The sequence below is a fragment of the Tinamus guttatus genome, unplaced genomic scaffold (genome assembly GCF_059628265.1).
Source record: "Tinamus guttatus ecotype Peru unplaced genomic scaffold, ASM5962826v1 Tinamus_guttatus_pri_ptg000548l, whole genome shotgun sequence".
NCBI lineage: Eukaryota > Metazoa > Chordata > Aves > Tinamiformes > Tinamidae > Tinamus > Tinamus guttatus.
The window spans coordinates 1,817,090-1,843,137 of record NW_028289082.1 but is presented as its reverse complement, the minus strand read 5'-3'; the positions used below and the strand labels follow the sequence as shown (position 1 = coordinate 1,843,137).

At 59.0% G+C, this 26,048-nt stretch overlaps 1 protein-coding gene across 1 annotated transcript in view; it reads right to left on the bottom strand.

Annotated features, from left to right (window-relative positions):
• LOC104567443 (nuclear receptor coactivator 1-like) overlaps nucleotides 1-26,048 on the bottom strand; it is a gene marked incomplete at its 3' end in the record, with an annotated part of 57,004 nt that overhangs the window by 28,990 nt on the left and 1,966 nt on the right. Inside the window, exon 2 of the mRNA XM_088534371.1 lies at nucleotides 2,867-2,972. Coding sequence (XP_088390497.1) covers nucleotides 2,867-2,955 — 89 coding nt within the window. The remainder of the gene's footprint in view (nucleotides 1-2,866; nucleotides 2,973-26,048) is intronic.

The window sequence follows — 26,048 nt, the reverse complement described above, 5'->3', positions numbered from 1 at the left end:
TGGAGCTGCTGGAGAGAGTCCAGCGCAGGGCTACGAGGATGATCAGGGGCCTGGAACATCTGCCCTGTGAGGAGAGGCTGAGGGAGCTGGGCCTGTTCAGCTGGAGAAGAGAAGGCTGAGAGGGGACCTGAGCAGTGTCTAGAAGTACCTCAAGGGAGGCAGTGAGGAGGATGGTGCCGGCCTCTTTTCACTGGTGGCCACTGACAGAACTAGGGGTAATGGCCACAAACTGAAGCACCAAAAGTTCCACAGGAACTTAAGGAAAATTTTTTTAACAGTGAGGGTGCCAGAGCACTGGAACAGGCTGCCCAGAGAGGTTGTGGAGTCTCCTTCTCTGGAGATCTTCAAACCCACTTGGACGCAGTCCTGTGCCACGTGCTCTAGGTGACCCTGCGTGTGCAGGGGGCTGGACTAGATGATCTCTAGAGGTCCCTTCCAACCTTCAGCATTCTGTGATTCTGTGATTCTATGAACTCCATACCCGTGTTGAGTGTTTCGTTGTCTGGCTCATACAGGCTTCATTAAAGCAAATTCCACCCTGCTCCTCCACCTCGATTCTCCTCTTTCATGGTTTCTGCATGCAGAAACACCACGAAAACTCTACCTTGTACCCAAATACACTGCCCCGAGGGACCTACTGCACTCGGCAGGGACTGGATTATACACAAAAGAGGGAAATCTACCCCCAAAAGTGCCACCTTCCTCCCTCCCACCGTCATGTCGGGTGACGTGTTCCCATTAACACCCTGCAGCCACTCAAATGAACAAGCTGTCAGGAGACCAGCGATTTATATTTTGGATGGATTACCCCAACGAGAAGGGAGGCGAGGTGCCAAAGAACTAGGAATTCATAAGCTAAAGTGCTAGAAGTGAATTAAAAAGAACCGCAAGGAAAGTGACTGCCCAACAGTCCCCGAATCAAAGAGTGCTCCAGGTTGGAAGGGACCTCTGGGGATGATCTAATGCCACCTCCTTGCTCAAGCAGGGTCACCTAGAGCTCCTCGCACAGGAGCACGGCCAGGTTGGGAATATCTCTGCTCCGGCAAAGCGGTCCCAGTCAGGGAAGTCCAAGGGGCAGCCAAGTGCCCATCCGAGGACCGTTTTGGTTAAGGTCAAGCCCGTTCGTAGCTCCCTTTGTGAAGCAGAAAGAGCAGGGAAAGAAAAAAAAAAAAGACTCTGTTGCGGGTGAGCTCATTTTATGAAGAAAAACTTAATGTCGCTGTTGCTGTGGCAACTTTCAAATTGTAGGAGGGAGAATTGGCCAATTTTCCTTACATAAAAGCATCATGAGAATATTACGGCAGTGGGCTGTTCTTCATGACTCCAAAGTAGCATCAAAAGCTCTACCTAAACCTTCCCGTTTTTAACAAAGGAGTTTGGAAATTCGTTTCGCTCCGGCCGACGTCGGAGCGGTCGCTCGAGGAGGAGGAAGAGGTCCCTTCCCAGCGCTGGGAAGGCAGGAGAGCTCGGGTGCCCAGGAAAAGGGAATGCAGCACGGGAAAGAGCTGGCCACCGCCGTGGCTCCGTGGCACCGTTCCGCGTTGAGTGGCCACCCCTGCCTGCATCAGCACTCCTAAAAACACTTTTTTGGGGCTTTGCATGTGTTAAAATGTAGCTGCGTGCGGGTGAGTGATGGCACTTCCCTCATCCAGAAGCTTTAGGGGGTCTCCAACCAGCTTGTCCCTTACCCTGCCACCAAGCAGAGCTCCTATGTGTGCAGCTCAAAGCTTTATCGGGCCGGGAAACGAAGCGGGGGAAATTTTCCCTTCCAAAGGCAGAGAGGACACGAGGCCTCTGTCTGCACCAGGGGTGACTCGAGGGGTCCCTAATTTACCTGAGCACGGAAGGATTTGCTGGAGAGCGTCTGCAAGGAGCCCCGTGAGCCCTGCAGCTAATTCACTGCGCTCAGGAGAGAGGCGACCACTGAGAATGCCAATAAATAGAAAATCTTAAGCAAGCACTTAATGCCTCTCCCCTTACGCTCTTAGCATGCTGTAGCCTTTATACTGACGGTCGGGAATGTCGGATACAGGCTATAATTAACAAAAAGCACAAGTGGAGCTTGCTTAATGCATCGATATTCTGCAGCCACAAGCCGAACAGCTTCCCATGGAGGAGATGCACAGAGTCAGCAGCGCTGCTGCAAAAAAGCCTTCGTGCTAACAGGCTGCAGCGCAAGGGAAAAAAAGACCCAGCTGATTCACAGGGTGCCAGGAGAAGCCTGTGAACAGCAGATCACAGTCGTCCGTATCTAGGACTTCTGATTCTAAATCTGCTGGCACCGCAGCCAGGCCTTGCAGGTTGGGGCGTCAGCGAGCGCTGCGTTTCTGCAGCGAGCGGAGCTTCAAAAGCCTCTGGAATCAAAGGGTTTCGGGCACACGGCGTTTCGCCGCGGCGCCCCGGAGCAAGAGGGGCTCCGCAGGGGGCTCGGAGCGCTACAGAAGTGTTTTTTGCCCAGAAAACCGGCACGAAGAGGCAGAAGGCCCGGGAGGCGCCGCACACCTCGCCCTGCTGCCCTTCACAGAAGTGCCTGTCCCAGATTTACTGGGAGAAAACTTTCCCGACGCTCGGCTGCGTGACGAAGCGCTCTCCATTTCCAAAATCAATACATTAACTTCGATAACGAGCCTCTAATCATCGTTTGCCACCTCCAAACAAGCGGAGCAGATGGGGAGCTGCATTTCCATCGCGTTCCATCTTCCACCGCAGCCACCGATAAAAGCAAAGCGAAGTTCTGGTGGGAAGTGTGAACGTTTCTGAGCGGCTGCAACCCTGCTCCATCTGCTCGAGCAGACGGGCCGGAGCGATGCCGTCGGAATGCCAAAGCGGCCGCGGCGGGGGAGCGGCCTCGGCGCCGCACACGTACCTCTGGGCCAGCGTGTCGCACGGCGAGCCCTTCCTCTTCCTCGAGTCGGGGTTGCCGGGGTCCGTGGAGCTGTCCCCGAGGCCGCTCATGGTGACCTACTTTGCACCTGCAAAGAGAGCCAGAGTTGAGCGGGGGCTCCCGAGCGCCGGGAGCCGCAGCGCGGAGGAGGCGGCCGACCCGGCGCGGTCACCCCCGTCCCTTGAGGGCTTCCTCCAGGTCTCAGCCGAACGCGGGCGCTTGGGCTGCAGCAGTTTAGGAAGGACAAGGTGCAAGGAGAAGACAGCAAGTCACCGTGTCACCCTCCCAGGGGAGCTGGGGGACACCCGCAAGCCCCCGGCACCCTCAGTTGGGCTTAGCCCAACGGCACCACCAGTGCCAGCCCAGCTGGCCCCACGGCCCGAGCGGGGCCAACCCCGTTGGACAGGGGGCCAAGGGAGCCCCCAGCGCGTGGAGCTGGAAGCGGCGCTCGCGTTGCTAAAGCCACGTGGTGACCAGCGGGGACCGCGACGCCGCCGTCGTGCAAACGCCACCTCCGAAGCCCGTATCTGCTTCAGGCTCTTCGGCAGGAGCTGGGACACCAAGGCAGGGGACAGGGCCCAGCTCCCCTCCCGCTCGCCCCCCGGCCCATCCGCCGGGCCCAGCGGGAGCGGGAAGGAGGAGACGGGAAGGGGAGAAGCCGCCGGCGCCGCTGCGGGCGCCCGTGTCCGGCCAAAAACAGGAGGGGAGGCGGCGGCGCAGCCTGGGAGCCGGCACGGAGCCGCTCCGGCCACCGGCCGCGCGCCCGGGATCCTCAGCCCCAGCCCCGTCTCCAAACACCAAAACACCAAAATTTCCATAGGAACTTAAGGAAAAATTTCTTAACAATGAGGGTGCCAGAGCACTGGAACAGGCTGCCCAGAGAGGTTGTGGAGTCTCCTTCTCTGGAGATCTTCAAACCCGCTTGGACGCAGCCCTGTGCCACGTGCTCTAGGTGACCCTGCGTGTGCAGGGGTTGGACTAGATGATCTCTAGAGGTCCCTTCCAACCTTCAGCATTCTGTGATTCTATGATTCTATGATTCTTTGGAAGGCTATGGAAGATGACACCCCCAGGTGGGTTCCTTAGGGAGGAGAGCGTGGGATAACTCCGTGTTGGCTCAAGCCACGCTCAGCAAGTCCCTGTTAGGTGCCGGGTTGCTAGAAAATGCCAAAAGGGAAGGAAAGAGCCCCAGGGTCATCGTCCTGCAGGCTGGCACCATCCCTCAAGCTGCAACGGTCCAAAGACCTTGGGGACACCCGACCTTGAACACATCAAGCCCCTGTGTGGAGCTCCAGCCTGGGGATAATTCCAGCAGCCCCTTGGCTTTACGGATAACGGGGAAAACGTGGGAAAGGCTCTGCCTCCGGAATAACGGGAATAACCCAGCTGTGGGAAATCCCGAGCTGATGCCCAAGGAGCCTGCTGCAAATCGCAGCACCCTCCGTGCTGCTCCCCAAGGATGGATCCCTCCAAGGACGCCACCTCCAAACACAAGGTGCCAATCCGCTCCGGAGCACACGGAGAACGCCACGGATTTCCAGGCCACCGGTCCTCGCGACGCGCTTCCTGCAGCGTCGCGTTCCATTTTTTGGCCCTCAAAAACTTTCAGTTTTCGTCCTGCCTAAGTTTTTGGCCCTCAAAAACTTTCAGTTTTTGAGGGCCAAAAACTTAGGCAGGACGAAGCTAATGACTAATCTTGTAGCCACGCTTTGAAGAAAGCTCAAAGAGGGCTACTACCCGACCGAGGCTCCAGCCAGGCTTTTGCCTTCTTCCCCTTCCCCTTTTTCTTCTGCTCTTGCTTCATTCGTTTCCTCCCGTTTCCCCGAGTTTCAGCCCAACGCCCTGGAGCACTTCTCCTTTCTCCGCGGGTTCCCAGGATTCAAGGCCAAGGAGCCCCATGCAATGGGTCGAGCAGCCTTCTCCTACCACCACCCGAGACCCCATTTCCCTTCTCCATCTCCCATCTCATCCAACAGCAAGAACGTGAGTCCTAACAAGAGGCAGCAGCAAGTTCCTGAAGAAGAGTTGCAACGGGCACTCAGATGTCTCAAATGTCATTTTCCAATGGGGTTCAACGCAAATAAATTCACCCATTTGATGCTAAATTTGATTTGATGCTCAATTCTTCACTGATACCTCCAGTTCGAAAGACGTAGGCTGAGCCCGTTGTCCCAAAAAGAGGCTGGTGGCTCCAGTTGGGACAGCGACGGTGCCACAAAGCCAAACGGGGTCCAAAAGCGCTTGCGCACGCACACATAATGTAAAGGAATATATTTATTATTTATTGTTTAACCTCCTCATCACTGCCCTTTTGAGGAACTGCAACTCGAGGGCCGGAGCTCTCGTTATCTGCGGACACACACGAGCAGGGATATTATCTTCCCCTGCCTTAACCACTTGTGGTTAGTGGTGGCCATCACTAGGATTTCTTAAAAGCAGAAGAAACCCTTGGTTTCTTTCTTCCTTTAAAGCACAGATTTTCTATTTTGGAGCTCTGGGTCTTCCCTCCAAGGAGGGGCTGGAAAAACGGCTGGAAAAGCTAGTGGAGGCAACAGCATCGGGCTCCAGCGCCACCACCAACAGGTCTACCCCGCGCAGGGGCACCACGAGGATTTGCTCCCCGGTGTTTTATGCCCAAGCATTAATTTAATTCATTTATTTTTATTTTGAAAGGAGGCAGAAGGAAATATATAAAAAAAAAACCCACACACACAGAGACACAGCTCGAAGAACAGAACCTTTCCAAAAGGAAGTCCAGCTCTTAGGAAACTGGGAGAAGATGTGGGCATAGCAATGCCTCGACGACCGAATTATTGGTGTTAGGGAAACATTCCCAAGATGCCGGCAGCTCCGTTCTCACTATCATATCCCCAAGCACAAGCGACGCAGTGCAGGTGATTTTCCCAGATTTTCAAGCTCCCGAAGAGCATTCCCGACCAGGCGCCTTCCCTACCCAAGCCGGAGGACTCCAGCGGCCCGGGAAGCGCCGCTCCCGCCGGAGCCGGAGCGCAGCGTTCCCGCTGACCGCGCGCCCAGCTATTTTTAGACGGCGGGATGACACGTGCCCTCCTTCTCCCAGCAAGGAGGAAGGAAGCCTCTGCTCCGGATAACGCAGCGCCTCGGATCTAACAGCCTAACCGGGGCTCCGCGCGCTAACGGGGATGTGCGGCCAATCCCAGATCCGAAGGACGGGATGCGACCGCCGCTGAGAACAAAATCCCGGTTAGGAAGCAACCCGGGGATTTCAAAAATTCGGGAAATTGGAACTCAGTTCAGCACCAGCCTAATAGAAAGCCATGGCAGTGGGGGAATAAGCAAGGATGCATGGAGAAATGGTGCAGTTTAGCAGTGCGGGGTGTTATTTTATATATATATCTTTAACAGCAGTCAGAACCAGCTGTGATATCGAGCGAGATGCTGGACGTGAGCGAATGCAAAAGAGTGTCCTGAGACAGCAGCGTTCATGGCTGCTTGAACAGGGGCAGCAGAGTGTGCGGAATGAAGGGCTCAGGTTGGAGCCGGCATCAGTAGCTCTCCACGCGTAATTAGCAATCCAAACAGGGAATTAGGCACAGCCGAGCTCACCTGCTCCGCGCGCGGACGGCAACACGTGGCCGCGGACGCGCGCCCGCGCGGCGGGAGGGATCTGCAAGGGAAGGATTAGCGCAACGGGAGCGGCGGGATCTGCCGAGCAGGAGAAGCAGTTCGAGCGCAACAGGCTGGGGAATGTGCAGAGAGGGGCGGGTTTTGCAGCCCGTCCCGGGAATCGGGAGCGCGGAGCGGATGGGCAAGGAGCTTCCCGGGAGCCCAGAGAAGGGGCGCGCGGATCGGTGAGGCCGACTGACCTCCCGCTTTGCCAGGAGGGATGAAGGAGATGGGCAAAAGGCTGGTTTTCCTCTGCGCCAGCACCTGCCATCAGCCGGCGGCAGGATCCACGGGCCGCTCGGAAGGCTCCGCGCTGCTCCGGCGCGTCCAACCCCGCCGCGCCGCGTGTGCCGTGTCGGGACAAGCCGGGACCCGGGGGGACCTTCGAGGAGAGGTGCCGCGTTCCGGCTCAGGCTGCTGCTGTCCTCCAAGGACGAGGCGCTGCGTCCCCGGGGAGCCCCCACGCACCGGCTGCGCCCTGGAGCAGCGGCCTCTTCTCCGCACAGCCATCCCGGGTGTTTTCCCGCTCTGCGTCTGGAAGCTGGAAGTTTTGGAGGGGAAGAGCTACCCCAAGGGCCAGGAATGATGGGCTCGGGCCGGGCAGGAGCAGAGGGCAGAGCGAGGAGCGGTGGGACACGGGGCTGGGAGACCTCATCCAGGAGGAGCAGAAGTCGCTTCTGGAGTGAGCGCTGCTCCGGAAACGGCTTCTCTGTCCCATCTCCTCCTTTGGAGGTTCTCCGTATCCGTAGCGGCCAGAGGGAAGGGCAGGAAGACACAGCTAAGTTGCCACTTTTGCAAATCCCACAGCCGCCGCGCTCGGAATCGCAACCGACGCAGCCCAAGCTGGGCAAAACCACAGCCTGGAGGCCCCGCGAGCCGCAATTTCGGGGCTCTCGGACCATCTCCGCAAGTTGTCGCCCCCCATTGCACCTCCCGGACCAAGCGGGCAGCTCCAAGGCACAGAATCCTTCCCGCTGCTCCGTCTCACCTGCTCGGCTCCCAGGGTTCTGGTGCAGAAGGAGCTTCCCGCTCTGCCCTTTCCAAAGGGTTTGCCCTTTGGCACGGCCTCGCCACCCGCACTCCAGCTGGGAGATATTTCACCCGTTGCAGCAATGGGCACAAGCTGCCAGCGCCGCCTCTACAAGGGCCCCCGCAGCCCAGGGATCACCCGGGCCATTTTCCCGTGTCCGGAGCAGCTCCTTCCCGCGGGAATTGCACGCTCGGCTCTGCCCGCGCTGGCACGGGAGCACACGCAGGTTGTCACTGCTTTCACCAACACCATTCACCTGCACAACCCGCTCCGCGTGCAGGTCTGGGGTTCCCAACCGGCCCCTTTCCACCGTTTTTCCCCCCGTTTTGGCCAGCAAGGAGCTGTCCGTCTCCCGCAGTAACTCCTCTCCCAGTCTGCTCCCGTAGCTCCGGCACGGCGCACGGACGCTCCGAAGCGGGGAAGAGTTCCCTCCTTGCGCAAGGCTCCGCCACGGAGACGCCGATCCCCCCCCGGCCGGCGCGGGAAATCATTAACTTCCCCGGCCGCTTTTCCTTCTCCCGGCAATGATTAACGCGCGCGACGCGCCGGGAGCTTTTTCCCCCGCGCCGGGGCGGGCGCTGGCGCGTTCCCGGCTCGCGTCCCGGCTCCCGCGAGCGGCCGCGCCGCTTCCCAAGGTCACCGCCGGCAGAGCGCGCGGAACGGCGCGCGGAGCCGTCCTGGCGATCCCCGCGCCGCTTAACCGCAGCCTGGGAATGACGGCAGGGCTCGGCGATGCTCCCGCAGGATCCCGGCACGTCTCCGTCCGGAACGCGGCCCCTCTCCCCGCCGTGCCGCTCACCTGCGCGTGCTCCAGGCGGGAAGCGGGCGGGAAGGTCCCCGGGCGGACGGGGCGGCTGCAGCGCCGCTCCGGCGCCCGCTCCGATCCGCTCCGGCGCCGCCGCCGCGCGCCGGGGAGGGAGGGAAGGGAAAGGGGAGGAGGGGGAAGCGCGGAGGGGATGCTGGAGACGGAGCATTGCCTCGCGTGCGGGAAGGGGAAACGGGAGCTCCCGCTGGGTTCGGAGCCCTCCGCGCTGCCCTGGTGCCCCAGGAGAGCGGGAATGAAGCGCGTGCCAAGGCCGCGCCGTGGGGCCGGGCTCTGGAATGGCCCTTTTGGATCCAAACGCCTGTGTCGCGCTCTGTCCGTGGAGGAAGGGCACAGGGTCCCCGTTCTCCCCATGGAATCCCAGCTCCCCCTTCCCACCTCAGGACTCGCCCAGCAGGGCCATGGCCAGCAAGGAGCGGGAGGAAGAGCTCCCAAAACCCTGCGGGAAGGAGGCACGGGCGGAAACGCGGCCTCGGCGCGGCCGGAGCGCGCGGAGCTTCCGAAGGGCTGCGCTGGGAGCGGGGGGCAAGGGGGGAACGCTTGGACCCACCTCGGGCACCACCAAGGAAGGAGGGTCTGGGGACACGTCTTGGAGACTCGTAGACTCAGGACAATGTGGCACCGCACGACCTTCCATTGGAGCAAAGCGGAGCGAAGGAGACCAGGGCACCACAAGGGATCGGGGATGTGACAACGTCGGCGCGAGCGACGTGAGCAAGGAGACACGACACGATGGGGAGCTGGGCAACGCGCGCAACCCAACCGAGGTCCTCGTGGGGCTGCAGCTGCGGGGAGAGGGCGCCGGGAAGCGGAAAAACGGAGCAAAACTCCCCAAAATCCCAACCTCCACCTGCTGCGTCCCGCACATCTGCGCTCCAAACAGCCCCAGGGACTACACTGGATCCCCTGCTCAACCAACATGTTTCCAACCCAAGGATTCCCAAGGGTGGCTCCTTTCGGAGGGGATGTGCCAGGCTTTTGGTCTGGGAGCCTCTTCGGATGCCGCTCAACTCTCCGGGCTGCGTTTCCCAGAAAATCCCCGTTGCCGCAGAGGGACGGAGAGGGGCACGATGCAGCTCCAAAGCGAGAGGAACGCGCCGAGTTCCAAGAGCCTCCAACAAATCGCAGCCCTTCAGCTGTTCAATCCTTTTTTATGACTTCAGCAGAAAAAAAAAGAAAAGAAAAAAGATCCCCTTGCTGGAATGGCCCGGCTCCAGCACTGAATCTGATTACAGCTGCTGTGCTAAATGCATGATTAATAGCCGGCTTTGTCGCGGCGGCATCTGCGTCGCCGCGACGCTGCCCGAGCGTCCCCTTGGTCCCTGCTCAACGCGGTGCCTGGTGGGTCTATTCCAAGGAAGGAATCGGATGGGAAGGAACCAATGGAATATCTCCGCAAAAGGGGGAACGGGCTCCGTAGGGCAGAGTTAACGATGGCAAAAGATGCTGAGGATGAGGAACTTAAGGAAAAATTTCTTAGCAGTGAGGGTGCCAGAGCACTGGAACAGGCTGCCCAGAGAGGTTGTGGAGTCTCCTTCTCTGGAGATCTTCAAACCCGCTTGGATGCAGCCCTGTGCCACGTGCTCTAGGTGACCCTGCGTGTGCAGGGGGTTGGACTAGATGATCTCTAGAGGTCCCTTCCAACCTTGAGCATTCTGTGATTCTATGATTCTATGATTCTATGAACCCGCGGGAGCCATGGAGGTGTCACGAGGAGCCCCGGCTTCGCTGCCCTCCCTCGTCCTCCTGAGCATGGGGATTAATGACGAAGCCTGCGGAAAACGGGCGCACGGAGAGGAGTGAATTCCCTGCCGGCAGCCCCAGCACGTCGAGGCGGCAGCTCCAGCTCTAAAACTCGCACCTCCGGCTGGAAAATCCAACCGGGAACGGCACCGACCTTCAGCCGTTCCCACCAGGAGGACTCTGCAAGCGCGGCCTGACCTACTTACAAATATCTGTCTGGTCCTGCAGAAGACTTGCTAATTGACACTGGAAACGAGAACCTTTCTGTGTTGAAAAAATAAAAGTGAAAAGTGAAAATTATCCCCCCAAACTCCAGCGTGCGGGATTCGGGGACGGCTCTCCGGCGACGCGCTCGCACCAACGCCGGCTCCCGAAGCGAGCACAGCCTGGAGCTCCCGACGGGTTATCCAGGGAAATCACCCCCCGCTCACCGCACGTTTTAGCTCTACGGATCTCTGGTTGCCTTTGAGCGACAGCAGCGCACGCGACGCTGAGAGCCCCAGCGCTGGGTTTCCTGCTCCTCTCACCAGCGATGGAATCTCATCCAGAGGCAGGACAGGGCCCAGCGGGGTCCTCATGGGACCCTCTGGGTCGACGGCACCAGCACAGAGGGGTCTCCCCGAAGCTCTCACAGATCCAACCTTCAAGCAACGGTAGATCTAGACGCCAACGAAGAGGCAGGGGCCTCCAGCGTGATGCTCCCAACCATGTTTGAATCCCATGGGAACACCTCGCTCCTGCACGGCTGTGGGCAGGCGCCAACACATCTGGATGCGCCCCTGGCAGCAGCAGCAACACCCTTGCCCTTCCCTTGGGCAAAACCCACTTGAATCTACTCGTTATTTAGGGAGACAAACGGTTCGCCAAAAGATTCGTCTTCCCTGAGCCTTGGGCAGCGTTTGGGGAGCTCCAGTTTGACGCGCGCTCGTGGGGCCGCCCTGCCAAGGCCACGCGGTGACGGTGACCCCGCCACCAGCCACCGCCGCTCACGGGGGACGGAGAACGGAGTCAACGCCAAGAACGGGGTCGGCTCCGCGTGCCGCCACCCAAAGCGGGCGAATTACGCAACTTGCCGGCCGGTTTCGTAACCCCAAGTTACCAACTCTTCTGCCCTTGAGGAATACCCTGAATCGGGACCTTTTCCTGCAGCTTCACATTGGGTTTCAGCCAGGACGCTGAGGAGGGAGAGTTTCCATCACTTTCCAGAGGGCTCTCCCAAAGTCTGGAGCGACTCGTCCGAGCAGGATCGTCCGCGCGGTGCCGAGCGGCGGGATAAGGGCACGCGGACGCCCCCGTTACCCGGGAACGTGCAACCTGCGGGATCTTCCCGGCCCCGCGCTGCGAAGCCTTCGCTGGCGCCGGGGAAGGCAAGGGTGAATTTTGCTGTTGAAACTGAAACTCAGCCCGGAATTGCTAAGCGACAAAAACAAAAGATGTTCTCCCGAACGGATGGTGTGTGTTAGGAACTCGGCACTGCTGCAGCCCTGACATTCAGCTGCAAGAAGAAAGAGGCACAAACTCGGGGGGGAGAAAAGAAAAACCCCGAGGCAGGTTTCCACCCTCCAAATCCCTGCAGTGCCCATGGCCGAACTGCGAGCAAGGAATGCAAACACCACCGTGGAAAAAAACAAGGGAAAAAACACGGGAACTGCTTCTCCGGGAGGAAGAGCTCCTGGGGATCCATGCGGGATGGGCAGCACCCCGATGGGATGGGGGACGCGGTATCACTGCGGCCTGTGAATAAACGGAGACGTTTATTGAGTTGGTAGAAAGATCTGCCGAAATACAGAAAATGTGTTTATGCATATATATGCAAAAAAAATTATATATATATATATGCATGTAGAAATATATATATGAAAACAACAGTTCCTGCCCTCGTGCCTCCTCGAGCACCACTCTGTCAACCTGCAACCAGGCCGAGGCCGCCGCTGCGGGGGGAGGAACGACCCGCTGCGGCGCTAATGGGATCCGCGCTCGGGTTGCGGTCCCGCATCCCTCGGGAATCAATCAAACGCCCCGTTAACCTCTGCTCGCCCGGCTGCAGCACAGGGCGCCGCGGGGAGCGGGATCTGGTCCCAAGGCGCTGCCCAAACCCTCTTGGTGCAAAAAAACGGGGGTCAAGAGCGCCTCGCGCGGCCTCTTCTATCTGCAGGGCCTCGACCGAGCTCCGCAAGAGGAGCAATTATAAAGTAGCTGTGGAAACAACTCGTCACCCGTGGAGGGGAGACGTCCTGGGGGTTCAATTATGTGACAGGAGCAAACCCCGAGGAGTCGCCCCGGGACGGGGCTTTGCTCTTCGTTAGCCTCCCCTAATTGCGGCGGCTGCGGGGAGCGCGTTTAATTGCCAGCCAGCTGCGCCCGTCAACAAGAGCTCCGGGAATCGCAAAGGGTCCCCGCTGGGGCAGGGATGGACCTCTCGGGCACTCACCTCTTCTCTCCCCTCTCCATCCTGCACGCCGGGATGCCCAATGGAAGAGAGGAAGCCCAAGGGAGGAGGGAGAGGAAGCGCCTTGCCAAGGCTCAGAGGGATGAGCGTGGGGCTGGCACGGGCACAGGGATGGCACTGGGAGGTGCCAAGTGTTTGTGAGCCCCCAAGCCCCGGAGCTGCACGCACGCGGCACATGCAAATCCCATAAAAAGAGACTAAAACCAGAGGCCGGGTGGCACCGAGCTCAAAATCAGACGCGCGGGCACAGCGGTTCTGCAGGAGGGAGGCGCGGGGCCGCGCGCGCTGGCAACGCGCACGGGCCGGGGGGCAAAATCCGCCCCTTCCGACATCGCCGCCCCACAGGAGCCACCATCTAATTATCTTCTGAAGATTCAAAACAGGCACGTGCGCAAGCCTGAACTCTGCGCACCCCCCCAAAGAAGAGAACAAGGAAGAAATGGAACAAAAAAGAGCAAAAATAGCAGGAAGCCGAGGGCGGCATCTTCACCAAGCAGCAGAAAAGGAGGGCATGGACTGACGCGGCAGGGATAACCCGCACCCGCTCCACGGTGGGGTTGGGAACCTCTGCGTTTTGCTGAGCAGGAGGGTTGCTGCAAAACGCCCGCTCGGAGCCCTGTGCAGCGCTGCGGGACCCTGGAGACGTGGCTTTTTGGAGGCCAGATCTCGCCTGCGTGCCCGGGAGCCGCTCTGCAGATGGGGCACGGAGATCCTCTCCCGACCCAGCACCGAGCGCTCTGGTTGCCTCCCATTAAAAACGGGTGAAAAGAAACTCTTTGGGAAGTGGGAAATCTCCTCCTCGGCTCTTTCTGCCTGCAGACAGACCTTGGGGGCTGTGCGCTCCCTCCAAACCAAGACCCCGGCATTACGATGACTGGCACCGTCCATGCCCCCCATGTCAAGACTTGAAGAGATTAGACAAGAAAAACGGCCATCTCCACCCTGTAGAGGCTCCAGCCAGATACGAGGGTCTTGGCAAGGCCTAAAGGAGTCTAGCGAGCGCTGGACCTCAAAACTGGGTTGAGGCCCCAGTCAAACCCTGAGTTTCTTCTCCATCCCCTTTATCACAGAATCCCAGAATCCCAGAATGGCTGAGGTGGCAGGGACCTCTAGGGATCCCCCAATCCAACCCCTGCTCCAGCAGGGACACCCAGAGCACGGGGCACAGGGGGCATCCAGGCGGGTTGGACATCTCCAGAGAAGGAGCCTCCACAGCCTCTCTGGGCAGCCTGTGCCAGGGCTCGGGCACCCTCACACCAAGGAAGTTCTTCCTCACATGGACATGGAGCTGCCTGGGGTTCAGCTTGGACCCGTTACCCCTTGTCCTGTCACCGGCCACCATCGAGCAGAGCCTGGCCCCATCCTCCCTACATTCTCCCCTCAGCTACTTGTCCATGTTGCTCACATCCCTCTCAGCCTTCTCTTCTCCAGGCTCAACAGGCCCCGCTCGCTCACTCTTTCCTCACACGACGGCTGCTCCAGTCCCTCCATCACCTTCGTGGCCCTGCGCTGGCCCCTCTCTAGCAGCTCCACGTCCCTCTTGTCCTGGGGAGCCCAGAGCTGCCCCCAGTGCTCCAGGTGCCTCCCCAGGGCTGAGCAGAGGGGCAGGATCCCCTCCGTGGCCCTGCTGCCAACGCTAGCTCAGGTGAATCGAGCTCTCCCCGTGGCCGTGCTCAGCTCTTCCCTGCCTCCGGGTGGCTTCCATGCGCCCCAGCGCCACTCAGGAAGGCGGCGCCGCCCTCCTCTCCACAGCGCGGGCCCTCCTCGCCTTCCCGCCTGGCAGGGGGACACCCCAGAGCTCCGCCCAGCAGCCAAGGTCCCACCACGCTCAGGAACCAAAACCACCCGCGTCCTTGTGCTCCCTGTTCACATGTGAGCCCCCAGGGCAGCTCCAGGGCGTTTAGTTGAGATCTTTTTGTCCCAGAACAGGAACAGAGGGACTCAGGTGGCAGAAAGCCCCAGCGTAGAGGAGCCGCCATCCCTTACGGAAGCCCGTGGAGCCGCAGCTCTGTGGGGGACTCGCGGCTCCCCATTTCCTGAGTCCTCCCGCCGTCGCAGCGGTTCTGCCGGGTTTGGGCCAGCGCTCATGTCTCCGGATCAGCGCGGGAAGGAGGAGCGCGGAGGAGCAGGGCCGGCAGCCGTGACCTTGGCCGCATTCCTGCAGGCACGCGGCCTTCCCGGCCCACAAACAGCCAGCCCTGGAAGCGCCCGCGGGATCACGCAGACAAAACAAGGGCCGCTCGCCGGCCGCGCTCCGCAGCCCCCGCGCAGCGCGATAAGGACGGGGACGACGCGGTGACAAACGACTCGTTTCCACCTAACGAGGCTCTTCGTTTCCACCCAGTCCCGCTCGTCGAGGGCCGCAGCTCCATCCCCAGCGCTCCGAGGAGAGGGACCCACCGCCGGCACTTCCGACTGTTGTTCCAAAGGCTCGGAGCGAGGATGAGGGCGCTTGGCCTCGGCTGGACCTCCGAGCGTCACTTCTTTCCCATTTCTTGCCATTTCTTGCAGCCGGTGACATGGGACAGTGCTGGTCATGGAGGAACTTGGATTTCTGTCTAATTCCTTCCAGCTGGGTCCTCTTTGGCAAAGCACCGTCACACTGGGTCCTTGTGAACAACACTCGGCACTTAATACCCCTCACGGAAGTAGAGACACAGCCTGGCCGACCCCAGAAGACAACACAGAACACCCCAAAACCTCCTCATCCCCCCAGCCCTATGGCCAAACAAAAACTAACACCATCAAGAAGTTCCTTCGCTTTGGTACTGCGATAGCGCAGCACCAGTTTTCCTGCACAAATACAGAGTCTTGAATCTGCTTTTGAAGTTAAGACTCTCCCAAACAGCTTGACTTGGAAGGCTGAAGCTCCAGAGAGTCACAAGTCACCAAGTTTGCAGTAAAAGCGTTGCTTTGGGCAGCCCTTGGCAGCTCGGCCACGGCACGAGCTCTCCTCGCTCGCAGGGCAGGAATTTTCTAGCTGTCACTTTAATGCTAAAGTCCAAAACGGTCACGTTTGGGGGGACCTTCAGGAAACTGAAAGCAAAAGTGAGCGGGTACCTAAAGCTTGCTGAAAGTGAAGCGCATTTGCAAGGTCTTTTGTATTTCAAATCCCTTACTCTGCTATAAAAATAATAATTAAAAAAAGGGTGAAGCCTTTCCTAAAATATTTTTAATGGCTCCCAGACTCTCTGTCCTATGCAAGCGTTGCACCTTAACCAAATGTTAGGACGGGGCATGGATTTCCACGCTCGCCAGTGCATCTTTGGTTTCCGGATCAAGAAATTCCTCCTCAGCCCCAGATGCAGCAGGAAGTGCAGATTCCCTCCCGCAAGGGCATTTGCAACCCGAGGACGAGATCCCCAAGCCCTGGGTTATTTCAGCGCAGGGCTGTCACCTTTTTCCTGCGTTTCAAGGGACTTTGGTCAGGCGCTTGGATGGGGACACCGGCGCTGTGGCGGGGACACCGGGGCAGGACGGCGGCTCTCGGCGTTCAGCCACAAGAAGTCACTAGCGAGCCCGGTTCCCCCTCCGGACGTGCTGCGTGACAACGCGTCACCTTGTCACCCGCCGCAGGACATGCAGGACCGGTCGGGCTCCACATTCCGGTTGGGCGGCGGAGCCGAGGTGTCCGCTCGGGAGCTGCCCTCGCTCCCCTTGACGGCTTTCAAAGCGTCCGGGACTAGTTTGCAAACCCCAAGTAGGGCACGGCCGCGCAAGCAGCCGCATCCAAAGCTGCTCCCTGTTTTTTTCATCCAATAAAAGTAAATAAAGAGAGGTTTAACGTGACACGGGGCGCGCGCACCCGCGGCCAGTGCGACAGAGACGCGCCACGCGCTCCCACCGCGCACGGCCCCACGCTCCAACGCTGCAAACCAACATAAAGATCCCCAGCAGTTTTTACCCCAACGGTGCCTCTTTAAAAAGCGATCCCTTCCCATCTAATCTTTCCAATCTCCTGAATATTCCCCTGGGATCGTATTACTGTGTGCAAGGCGGCTGCGGGGAGGAGGAGGAGGAGGAGGAGGAGGAGAAGGAGGAGGAGGAGGAGGAGGAGGAGGAGGAGGTGGAGGAGAGACCTCTCACTCGCTGCCTCCTTCCCTCTCCCCGGCGCAGCAGGGGGGCAGCCGAGGGTGCAACCCACCTTGCACAGGGGGAAAATCCTGATCGGAATTTGCACGGGCAGAGCGTTCGCTCCAAGGAGCGGCTCCGCAGCGGGGGCGCTCGGGCAGGGACCCGCGCACGGGCGCCGTTTTCCTGAAGATGTCACGGCCGGCTCCCAGCTGGCGTTCCCTGACTTCCAACCTGAGAAGAGACCGGGCTCCATGTCCTTGAGAAAGGAAGACTGGGAAGCTAATGAGTAACACTGAGAAACGGAGGTTTCACTGTCTGCTGCTCTTGACTTTTGGAAATGATTCCAGCAGTGACCGCGGTGGATAGGGATGAGGCTCCTGCAAACCGGAGAAGGGAGCTTTGGAGAAGCTGAGGCCTCCGTGGTGGCCCTCTTGGGATCCACCGGCATTTTGGCAAACAGAGCCACAGAACCCAGTCTAGATCCCAGAATCCCAGAATCCCAGAACGGCTTTGGCTGGAAGGGACCTCTAGGGATCACCCAGTGCAACCCCTGCTCCAGCAGGGACACCCAGAGCACGGGGCACAGGGGGCATCCAGGCGGGTTGGACATCTCCAGAGAAGGAGCCTCCACAGCCTCTCTGGGCAGCCTGTGCCAGGGCTCTGGCACCCTCACACCAAGGAAGTTCTTCCTCACATGGACATGGAGCTGCCTGGGGTTCAGCTTGGACCCGTTACCCCTTGTCCTGTCACCGGCCACCACCGAGCAGAGCCTGGCCCCATCCTCCCTACATTCTCCCCTCAGCTACTTGTCCATGTTGCTCAGGTCCCTCTCATCCTTCTCTTCTCCAGGCTCAACAGGTCCCGCTCGCTCACTCTTTCCTCACACGGTGGCTGCTCCAGTCCCTCCATCACCTTCGTGGCCCTGCGCTGGCCCCTCTCTAGCAGCTCCACGTCCCTCTTGTCCTGGGGAGCCCAGAGCTGCCCCCAGGGCTCCAGGTGCCTCCCCAGGGCTGAGCAGAGGGGCAGGATCCCCTCCCTGGCCCTGCTGCCAACGCTCCTCCTGCTGCAGCCAGGAGCCCATTGGCCTTCTTGGCCACCAGGGCACGTTGCTGCCTCATGGGAACTTGGTGTCAACCAGGACTCCCAAATCCCTCTCCATGGAGCTGCTTTCCAGCATATCAACCCATATCTGCGCTGGTGTCTGGGTTATTCCTCCCGCTATCGCCCGAGGTGTTTGGGGTGAGAGGGTCAGGCTGGCAATGCTCGAGCCTCAGCAGGCCCCATGGTCGCTCAAGGCCATGGGCAACGTCAGTGCCAGCGGGTCTGAGCCTAGAGGCCCCACATGGTATCAGGGTGTCCAGAGAAGCCAACGGCTGCAGAGCAGCCCCACATGCAGAGCAGGACTAACCGTCCCCTTGTCTGGGCAATCAGCTCACGTTACACAGCCGAGCGTCTCCGAGCCCCATCCTACTCCGTCTTCCCTCCGGAGAGCAGCAACATGAATATTTCAGCTCACCGACAAGCTCGTGTTTTGCCTGCCAGAAGCCACGCTCCGACCAAGGGCTCAAGCCGCCTCCTTTCTCGCTCGTGCTCCTTTGCACAGACCCAGATACAAACCAGATGGAAATACAGAAAGACGGTATCGACGCTCACTAATCAAGGCACAACTGCACTGGTAGCACGAACCCGGGATCCAAATCTCCTCTTCCAAATCACAGCTCCAAGCTGCCTACCAGCCGCTCCTTGCAAGCGCCCTAGATGGGTCTCATCCTACCTCAGCTTGGACATCTCCCTTCCCACTTACCACCCAATTCCTGAGAGTTTTTCTAGGGAAGGATTCCTCCGGTCATGATGGGGACGTTTGGAAAACGTCATCTCTCTTGTAACCCTAAACACGTGTTTTTGCTCCCCCGGCAATCGAAGGCATCTTGACACCCAGTCCAGCTGGAGATCCCCCTTTAGTGACATCTCCGGTCTCTCTTAGTAATACCAAGGTACTTAGTCCCCCTTATCTTATCATTGGAGATTTCGCATGGACAGCAAGATCTACAGCTCCAGCTTTGCAGAGCGCAGCCCATGACCCTCTAGGAAGGTTGTCACTGGAAGACTCTTGAAACCACATCCACGTCCCAGTAGGCCGCTGAGACAAGCGTACTATGGCCCACACAAGAGTTGTATTTATTTGGTTTTGCTTCACTTTGATGGGCCAAAAGCCCTGAAACGCTGGGCTGGAGGCTAACGCAGCTCTCTGTTGGGAAAGCAGGCCATAAAGAAGAAGACACGGGGACCAGAGACCATGGTTGGCAGGATCTGGCCCAAATGAGAGGCACCAGCACTAGTTGCAGGCAGGAAGGTGCTAGTTCAAGCAACCATCCCCATCGTACGCTTACTTCCTTCGCTTATGTAAGAGCATGGAAGCGCCCACGGAAATGTCATGGCCTTTGGATACCTTCCAAACTACCACTGTAGCTCGGGAATTAGTAGGTTTGAGCAATCTCGGCTCTAGTGATGAGTCTACCCCTGAAAAACGCACCGTGAGCAGCTCCGGAGCTTGCTGCTTAGCGAGTCCATCACCCAAGTCCCCACCGACCCTTCCATTGGAGCAACGTTGAGTTTGGCAGCCAACCAGCAGCTTGACCAGCCCCAAAAACGTAACGGCCAAGCAAGACAAGTCAACCCATGAGGGGGATGCAAGCCAACCCACGAGCCCAACCAACCCACCGCAGCGCTTGGCTTGGGCAACCCTTCTACGCACGAAGACGCCGGCCGCGGCCCCGGCGCTCTGGTGGGTGCTGAAATTCCGAGCAGAAAGGCCGGGGTAACGCAGGGCTCTCCGCAGAGCGCTCGGCAATCGCTAACGTGGCGCGCGCTCCGTGCCAAGGCTACGCGCCCGGCAGCGCCTTTGGCCAACGCTTGATGAAAGGCGGTCGCATGGCCTCGCGTGGCCGCTCGGGGGTCGCTCCGCCGGCACGGCCTGTAATCAATCACACCGGTGTTCGGTACATCCTGCAGCGTTAGGAGCCCGCGTCCTAATTAAACAGCTTATTCAGGCAGAAGCTAAAAATTACAGCGCGTAATCACGTAACAAATCGCACATTTTCCCCCGCTATCGATAGCGACGCCGCGGCCCCGCGGAGCCTCCGGACACGCGTGGGAGCGGCGGATTGAGACGCACGGAGCTCCCGGAGCGCGGGCCGGGATGCCGAGCGCGCGGCCGCTTCCTGTCCCACTGCTCCGCTTGGCAAGCGCCGCGGCGCCGCGCGAGCCGCGTGCCGCTCGCCGCCGGATTAGGAGGTTTCGAATAGCGGCGGGGGCATCGCGCGCCTCGGCTGGCGCCCGCGCCGCACGCAACGGCCCGGAGAGGCCCGCAGAAAAAGGCAAAAAAAGCCCCAAAATAGCCAAAACGTGGGGCTGGCTGCGGGGAACGCGCGCCCGGTTGCAGAAGGCTGGGGGAGCTGCCGCTGTCATGCGCCTTCGCGCACATCTGCAGGTCACTGCCATTTCCAACGCGCTTCCTTCATTTCACTTCTAATTTTACTTTTCCCCGCCTTGTCCCACCTCTTTCCCTCCACGGTTTCCACTGCCTTTTTAAAGCTGGCTCAACTCAGGCCAGGTTTATTTAAGCTATTCCGCAGAGAGCAGCTGCTGCCACAGTTTGGGGGTTGCGTTTTTTTTTTTGCTTTGGCTTCTCTTCTTTCTTTCTTCCCCTTTTCATTCCTCACAATCTGCACATCTGACTCATGGATTTTCTCCCTGGGCTCCTGCATTCAGTCCCTCCCTTCGCACGGCAGCGTCCATCGGCCCTCGCCGCTAACGAGGCCGGAGGACGGGGCGGCCGCCACGTCCGAGCCCTGCGCTGAGCTCGGCCCCGATGTCTCCCACCCGGCGGGATCCCAGACGGCTCCGTCCCCCTCGGAATAAGCAGTTGTGCACCTGAAGGAGCTGGAGGAAGCAGGAAATCTGCAGCGAGCTGATGGCATCAGCTCACAGCCGTGGCAGAAACAAAGGAAAATTCTCCATCCCGTTATTTGCATTTTTTTAAATCAATTTAAGAGCACCCGTTCCGCCACGCGGGGCCTGTTGAGCTCCAGGCTGGTGCACGGAGCCCAGCGGGGCTCAGGCTGGCCCTGCAAGATGCAAAGTTCCCTCCCAGCTGCAGAACTTGCTCCTCTCCTGCCCAGCGGCGCCGCCGGATGCGGTACCCGAGTCGAGGGCTCTCACCCACACGCGCTGGGTCAGCGCTTAATGCCCTCCATATTCTCCCCTTTGGTCTCGCCCTAGTTGGTCCCGGCTCCTCCCGAGCTTTGCTCGGCATCGCAGGCTCCAAAAGAGACTTATGGGCTCACGGGGAGACAGCGGGATGGGAATTTGCCCTCCGATCGCACGCGGCGGTGAAAACCCGGAGATGTGATTTTAGGGGCTTTAATCGAAGCCCAGCAAGAACAGAAAGGCATCGCCGCCGCAGAGCCATCAGCCCTCCTGTTCAATTAGAGATTAGAGCAAATTAAGATAATTATTAACTTCGGCGGCGTCAAAATCCCGTCACGCCTGTTCTGCTCGTTGGCTCCTGCAAAACGCGGCGCTCGCCGGGCCTGCGGCGCGCGCGAAGGCTGCACCCTCCTCATCCTCCTCCTCCTCAACCCGCGCGGCTGCTGATCTCATCCTTCACCCTCCATCCTGATCCATCCCACCCCCCAACCCAAGCGGGCGCAAGGGCGGTATAAAATCAATGCTGTTTTATAGCAACGGCGATTAAAAATAATAATAATAATGTTTTGTGCTTCAAGGCTTGGAGAAGGAATAGAGGAACCTTCCCTTCTGTGCTGTTCATGGAACATGAAGAGAGGCTGGCACTGAGCGGGCAGGCGAAGCTGGGCCCCGGATCCGAGAAGCTCCTTCACTTCTCTCCTTCCCTCACCAACAAAATCCCCCGTGTTCCCTTGGCCATTCCCTAAACTGGATTTTAAGCAAGCAAAACACAGCAAGGAGAGCAGCCACGTGTTGTAGGGGAAGAACCACCCGTGAGGTGCAAGGGTGGTGAGAAGTCCCCTGGGTCTGGGCATTTTCCGAAATGCCGGGTTGGACAAGAGCTCCCGTTTGCCAAGCGCAAAGTACTGTGGCTTCAAGGGTCCATTCGGCTGCTTTATAGAGGATAACCCCCTTGGAATAAGGGAATTCCCCCAAAATTCCTGGAGAAGTGAGAGTGCTCGTCCCACTCACAGGGTAAATCCCTGCGACAACCTCGTCTGGGCAGACGCCAGCTCTGCCTCGGAAAGAGCGGCAGGATAAATCCCTGTCCCAGCGCGCCGGCTGCGGCGATGGCTGCAGGGAGTTAAAGACAGTAGCGTTAAGGAAACGGCACGAAGGCCTTTAATCAACCAAAGAGCCAGGACTGAGTGTTCTTGAAGCAGATTTCGGCCCCGGCCGAACACCAGCTCCTCTAGACTGCACCGGGCTCCTCCTGCCAACGGGGCTGGGATGCTGCCCCTTCGGAGCGGCTGCACGGGGCAATTTGGCTTTTTGCAACCCCAAAACTATTCATAAAGACTGAGGACATCCCCCCGGGCCAACTAATCCAGAGTGGGGACACGAGGTGCTGACGGGGTGGGACGCAGAGCCCACGGGGCAGCGAGAAAGCGGAGGACAACTCAAAATGCAACCTGGGATGGAGGGACAGGAGCTACTGCAGCAGCAGAGGAACACGAGGAAATAAAACAGGATCTGGCGTAACCGGATACTCACGTGCAAGACGCTTGGGCCTGGGAGAGCACGGCCAGAAGGGCTGCACTCTGATCCAAATAAACCGCTGCTATCCGATAATGGGAAGGAATATGGGTTTTCAGAGGACAAAACCCAGGAAGAGCATTTAAGCTCCTCGCCCAAGACTGAATCGATAGCAGAGCAAATTTCTGACCCGAGATGACTGCAATCTAATCTCTGCATCGCACCTGACTCCTCGCACGACCGCGTGGCAACGTCCTGCTTTTCCTGCCGGCCGGGAAGGCGCAGGAGCGGCCACGGCCTCGCGGCCATCGGGAAAACGCGGCGAGGAGGGGAAGGAATCACAGCGGGAAGGCAAATCCCATGGGCCCAGCGCGGGATTCAGGACACGCGGCCCGACCGCCCTCGGGCCAACGCGGCGGAGGCCACGTCCAACGCGGGCCCTGAGAGGAGCCGCTCGCTGCTCTGCCGAGGGATCCTCCAAGCTGCTTGCACCGCCGGGCTCCGATGCTGCTGTATCCATCAAATGCACGGAGAGCAGCCCCGGAGAGGCCAGAACTCCAGCCTCGGGTCCACAGCTGCATCCACCGGGATGCAAGAGCATTCCCAGAGCTTCTGCACAGCTTGGGATCTCCGCGGCCGGGCGCGAGGGAAAAGCTCGGGCGCTGCAGGGCACACTCACCCATCTGCACCGAGGTTGGCTGCTCTTGACAGCGTTAACAGAATTCCAGAATCCCGGTTGATGTTGGAAGGGACCTCTAGGGATCACCCAGTGCAACCCCTGCTCCAGCAGGGACACCCAGAGCACGGGGCACAGGGGGCATCCAGGCGGGTTGGACATCTCCACAGAAGGAGCCTCCACAGCCTCTCTGGGCAGCCTGTGCCAGGGCTCGGGCACCCTCACACCAAGGAAGTTCTTCCTCACATGGACATGGAGCTGCCTGGGGTTCAGCTTGTCCCCGTTACCCCTTGTCCTGTCACCGGCCACCACCGAGCAGAGCCTGGCCCCATCCTCCCTACATTCTCTCCTCAGGTCCTTGTCCATGTTGCTCACATCCCTCTCAGCCTTCTCTTCTCCAGGCTCAACAGGCCCCGCTCGCTCACTCGTTCCTCACACCATGGCTGCTCCAGTCCCTCCATCTCTCTTTCCAAGGGACACACTGGAAGCCCACAGGGATGTCTGAGCTCTTTGAGCTCTTGGGTTGCTCCTTCTCCAAGACACGGCCCTGCCCCGGCGCGCAGCGCGCGTGCAAACCACTGGCACCATGGAGGGCATTCAGCAACGCAGCAACCGACAGCTTCTGTCCCTGCATTTTGCTCCTTTCCTACTGATCTGCCCCTCTGCTGTCTAATTTCTACTTCCAGCCTCTCCTGGAAGCGGCCGCGCGAGCAGCGCAAGGAGCGCGGCGACAGCGAGCGGAGAAAACTCCGCCGATCCCTGCGCGCCGCTTCCGACGGAGCCGCACGCGCCTGCAAAAGGGAGACGGGATAAAAATACCTGGCGGGGAGATGTGCGAGGCCTCTCCCTGCTGCTCCTCTGCACCTGGATGGACGAGGTGCGAAACGGCGGCGCTTGGCACCCGCGCTGCCCCGGGGCGCCGCGGGGACGGCGGCTGCCGCGCGAGCCGCTCCGCTCGCTTTCCTGCTGGGAAATAAAGCGACGGGGATTCCCGGAGGAAACGGGCAGGAAAACAAAAAGGGAAAAGGCTGGGGAGAAGGGGAATGGTGGGGCTGAAGGGAGGGGACGGGGCAGCCGCACCGACGGCGCCGTCGCCACGAGGAACGCCAGAAAAATACGTGGAAGATCCCTAAAATCCCATGTCACGAGTGGGTGTATCAGCAACGGGGGCATCCAGATGGGGAAAAACGGGGCATCTTGTGCCAAGGACTGGATGCAAAAGCCTCTCTAAATGGGAACCGAGGACGAGGGGCGCGAGCAGGGACCGGCAGGCGAAAGCAATTAGAGCAGGAAGGCCTGGGAGAGCCCAACGCGACGCTGTGAAATCACCGATATTAATAGAGAGAGATCTGCAATTAGCTGCTCCGGCACAGGGCAGAGCCCGGGCTGCCTCTGCGCTGCTTGTTGGGCAGGATCCTCCGCGCAAAGTTCCCTGCAAACTGCCACCTCCTCGGGACGCGGGCGCCTGCTTGGCTGCCGTGAAAGATCTAGTCGTCTGCTGAGGGGTTAATTAAAAAATTTAATAGGATTTCGGTACTTACTGAAATTATTTCCTTCCACGCACGCGCGCGGCGTTGCCGATCGATGGGGAAACGGTTTGTGGAGGGTTTGGGGATGCTGCGTGGCTGCAAACGCTCTTGCACTGCTAAGAGCCCCCAAATTACAGTGTCTGCAGGTGGAAGGAGCTGCTCGTAGCCCCCTGTTCATCGGGCAGCATTTCCAAAGATCGTAATGTCCAAAAAAGCGGATTTCACACCCAGTAACAACAGGCGACGGATGAGACAGTTGGCCAGCAAGGCTGGCGTTAACGACGGTGCCGCTTTAATCACGTTGCCCTGTTATATTTAAAAAAATCTGCGGCTCTATCTGCGTAGCCTCGTGCTGGCATGTGCCTGCGTCGCTACTCGTAGGGATTCAAGCGACTGGAGAGGAGAGCTGGGCCGGGAAGGCAGGGGAGGATGAACGGGAAGGAGCCGGCCTTGTTATTAAAATCTGCTAATTAGTTTGCCTTGCGCTGCTCACCCTTGGGCTTAAGAGCAGGCAGGGAATTTCCCCACGGATAAAGCCGGTTCTGGAAGGAAAACACACTCCGTAGGAACCGCAGTGGGCGCCGGGGCCATTTTCCTTCCGTTTTGGAACCGAATTTCCCTTTCTCCAAGTGTCTCGTAACACCCCGGCGGCTGGGATTTGGGAGGGCTCCGTTAAACACGCGCGGAGCATCAGGAAACAGGAATTTTCCCAAATCCTGCAAGGGCAGCCCATGCTCCTCATGAAAAGGAACGGGACAAGGCATCCGTTTGGGATCCACAAGGAGTTTGCTGCATCTCCCTAACGTCCTCTTGGCAGCAGCCAACACTTGCTGGAAGCCCTGAACTCCAAATTCCCAATGGGAAGCTCAGGGAGGAGAGCAAGCGTGGCAAGTATATGGAAAAAAAAAACAGGTTTTCTAATGAAAACCACCTGCTTTTGCCCCTATTAGGGTGCAAGAGCTGCCTATGCACTAACACCACCAGCGAACGCTGTGTGCAAAGAGCCGGGAAATCGCACAGGGATAAGGGGAAAAGGTCTCCCTTTTTCCCAGCCCACGGGTCGCTCCGTGCTCAGGGCTCGAGGGCTGCTCAGAACGGACCCAAGCGCCCCAGCACTGGTGACAAGGGCTTACCCAGCTCCCTTCAGCACCAAGAAGGCTTTAAGGGGTAACTCGGGGGGGAAAATGCAAGAAGTAAAGGCACAAAACGTCTTTCCTAAGGGTTTAAACCCTTTTTGCTTTCCTGCAGGCCAGATCCCTGCCGGGACATCGGAGTTTCCTCCGGCGCGCAGCAACATGGATTTCTTCCCAATGGGTGTCCCAGGTGTTTTCTGTGTAAGCAAAGCACATGATGTGGCTGCCCAAACAGGCAGTTCTTGTGAAAACATCAGCACCGAATGAGGGGTTTTTTTAAAGGGAAGAAGTGAAATTCAAATTGTTCTCGCTGCAAAATGATTCCCTAATTTCCTCCC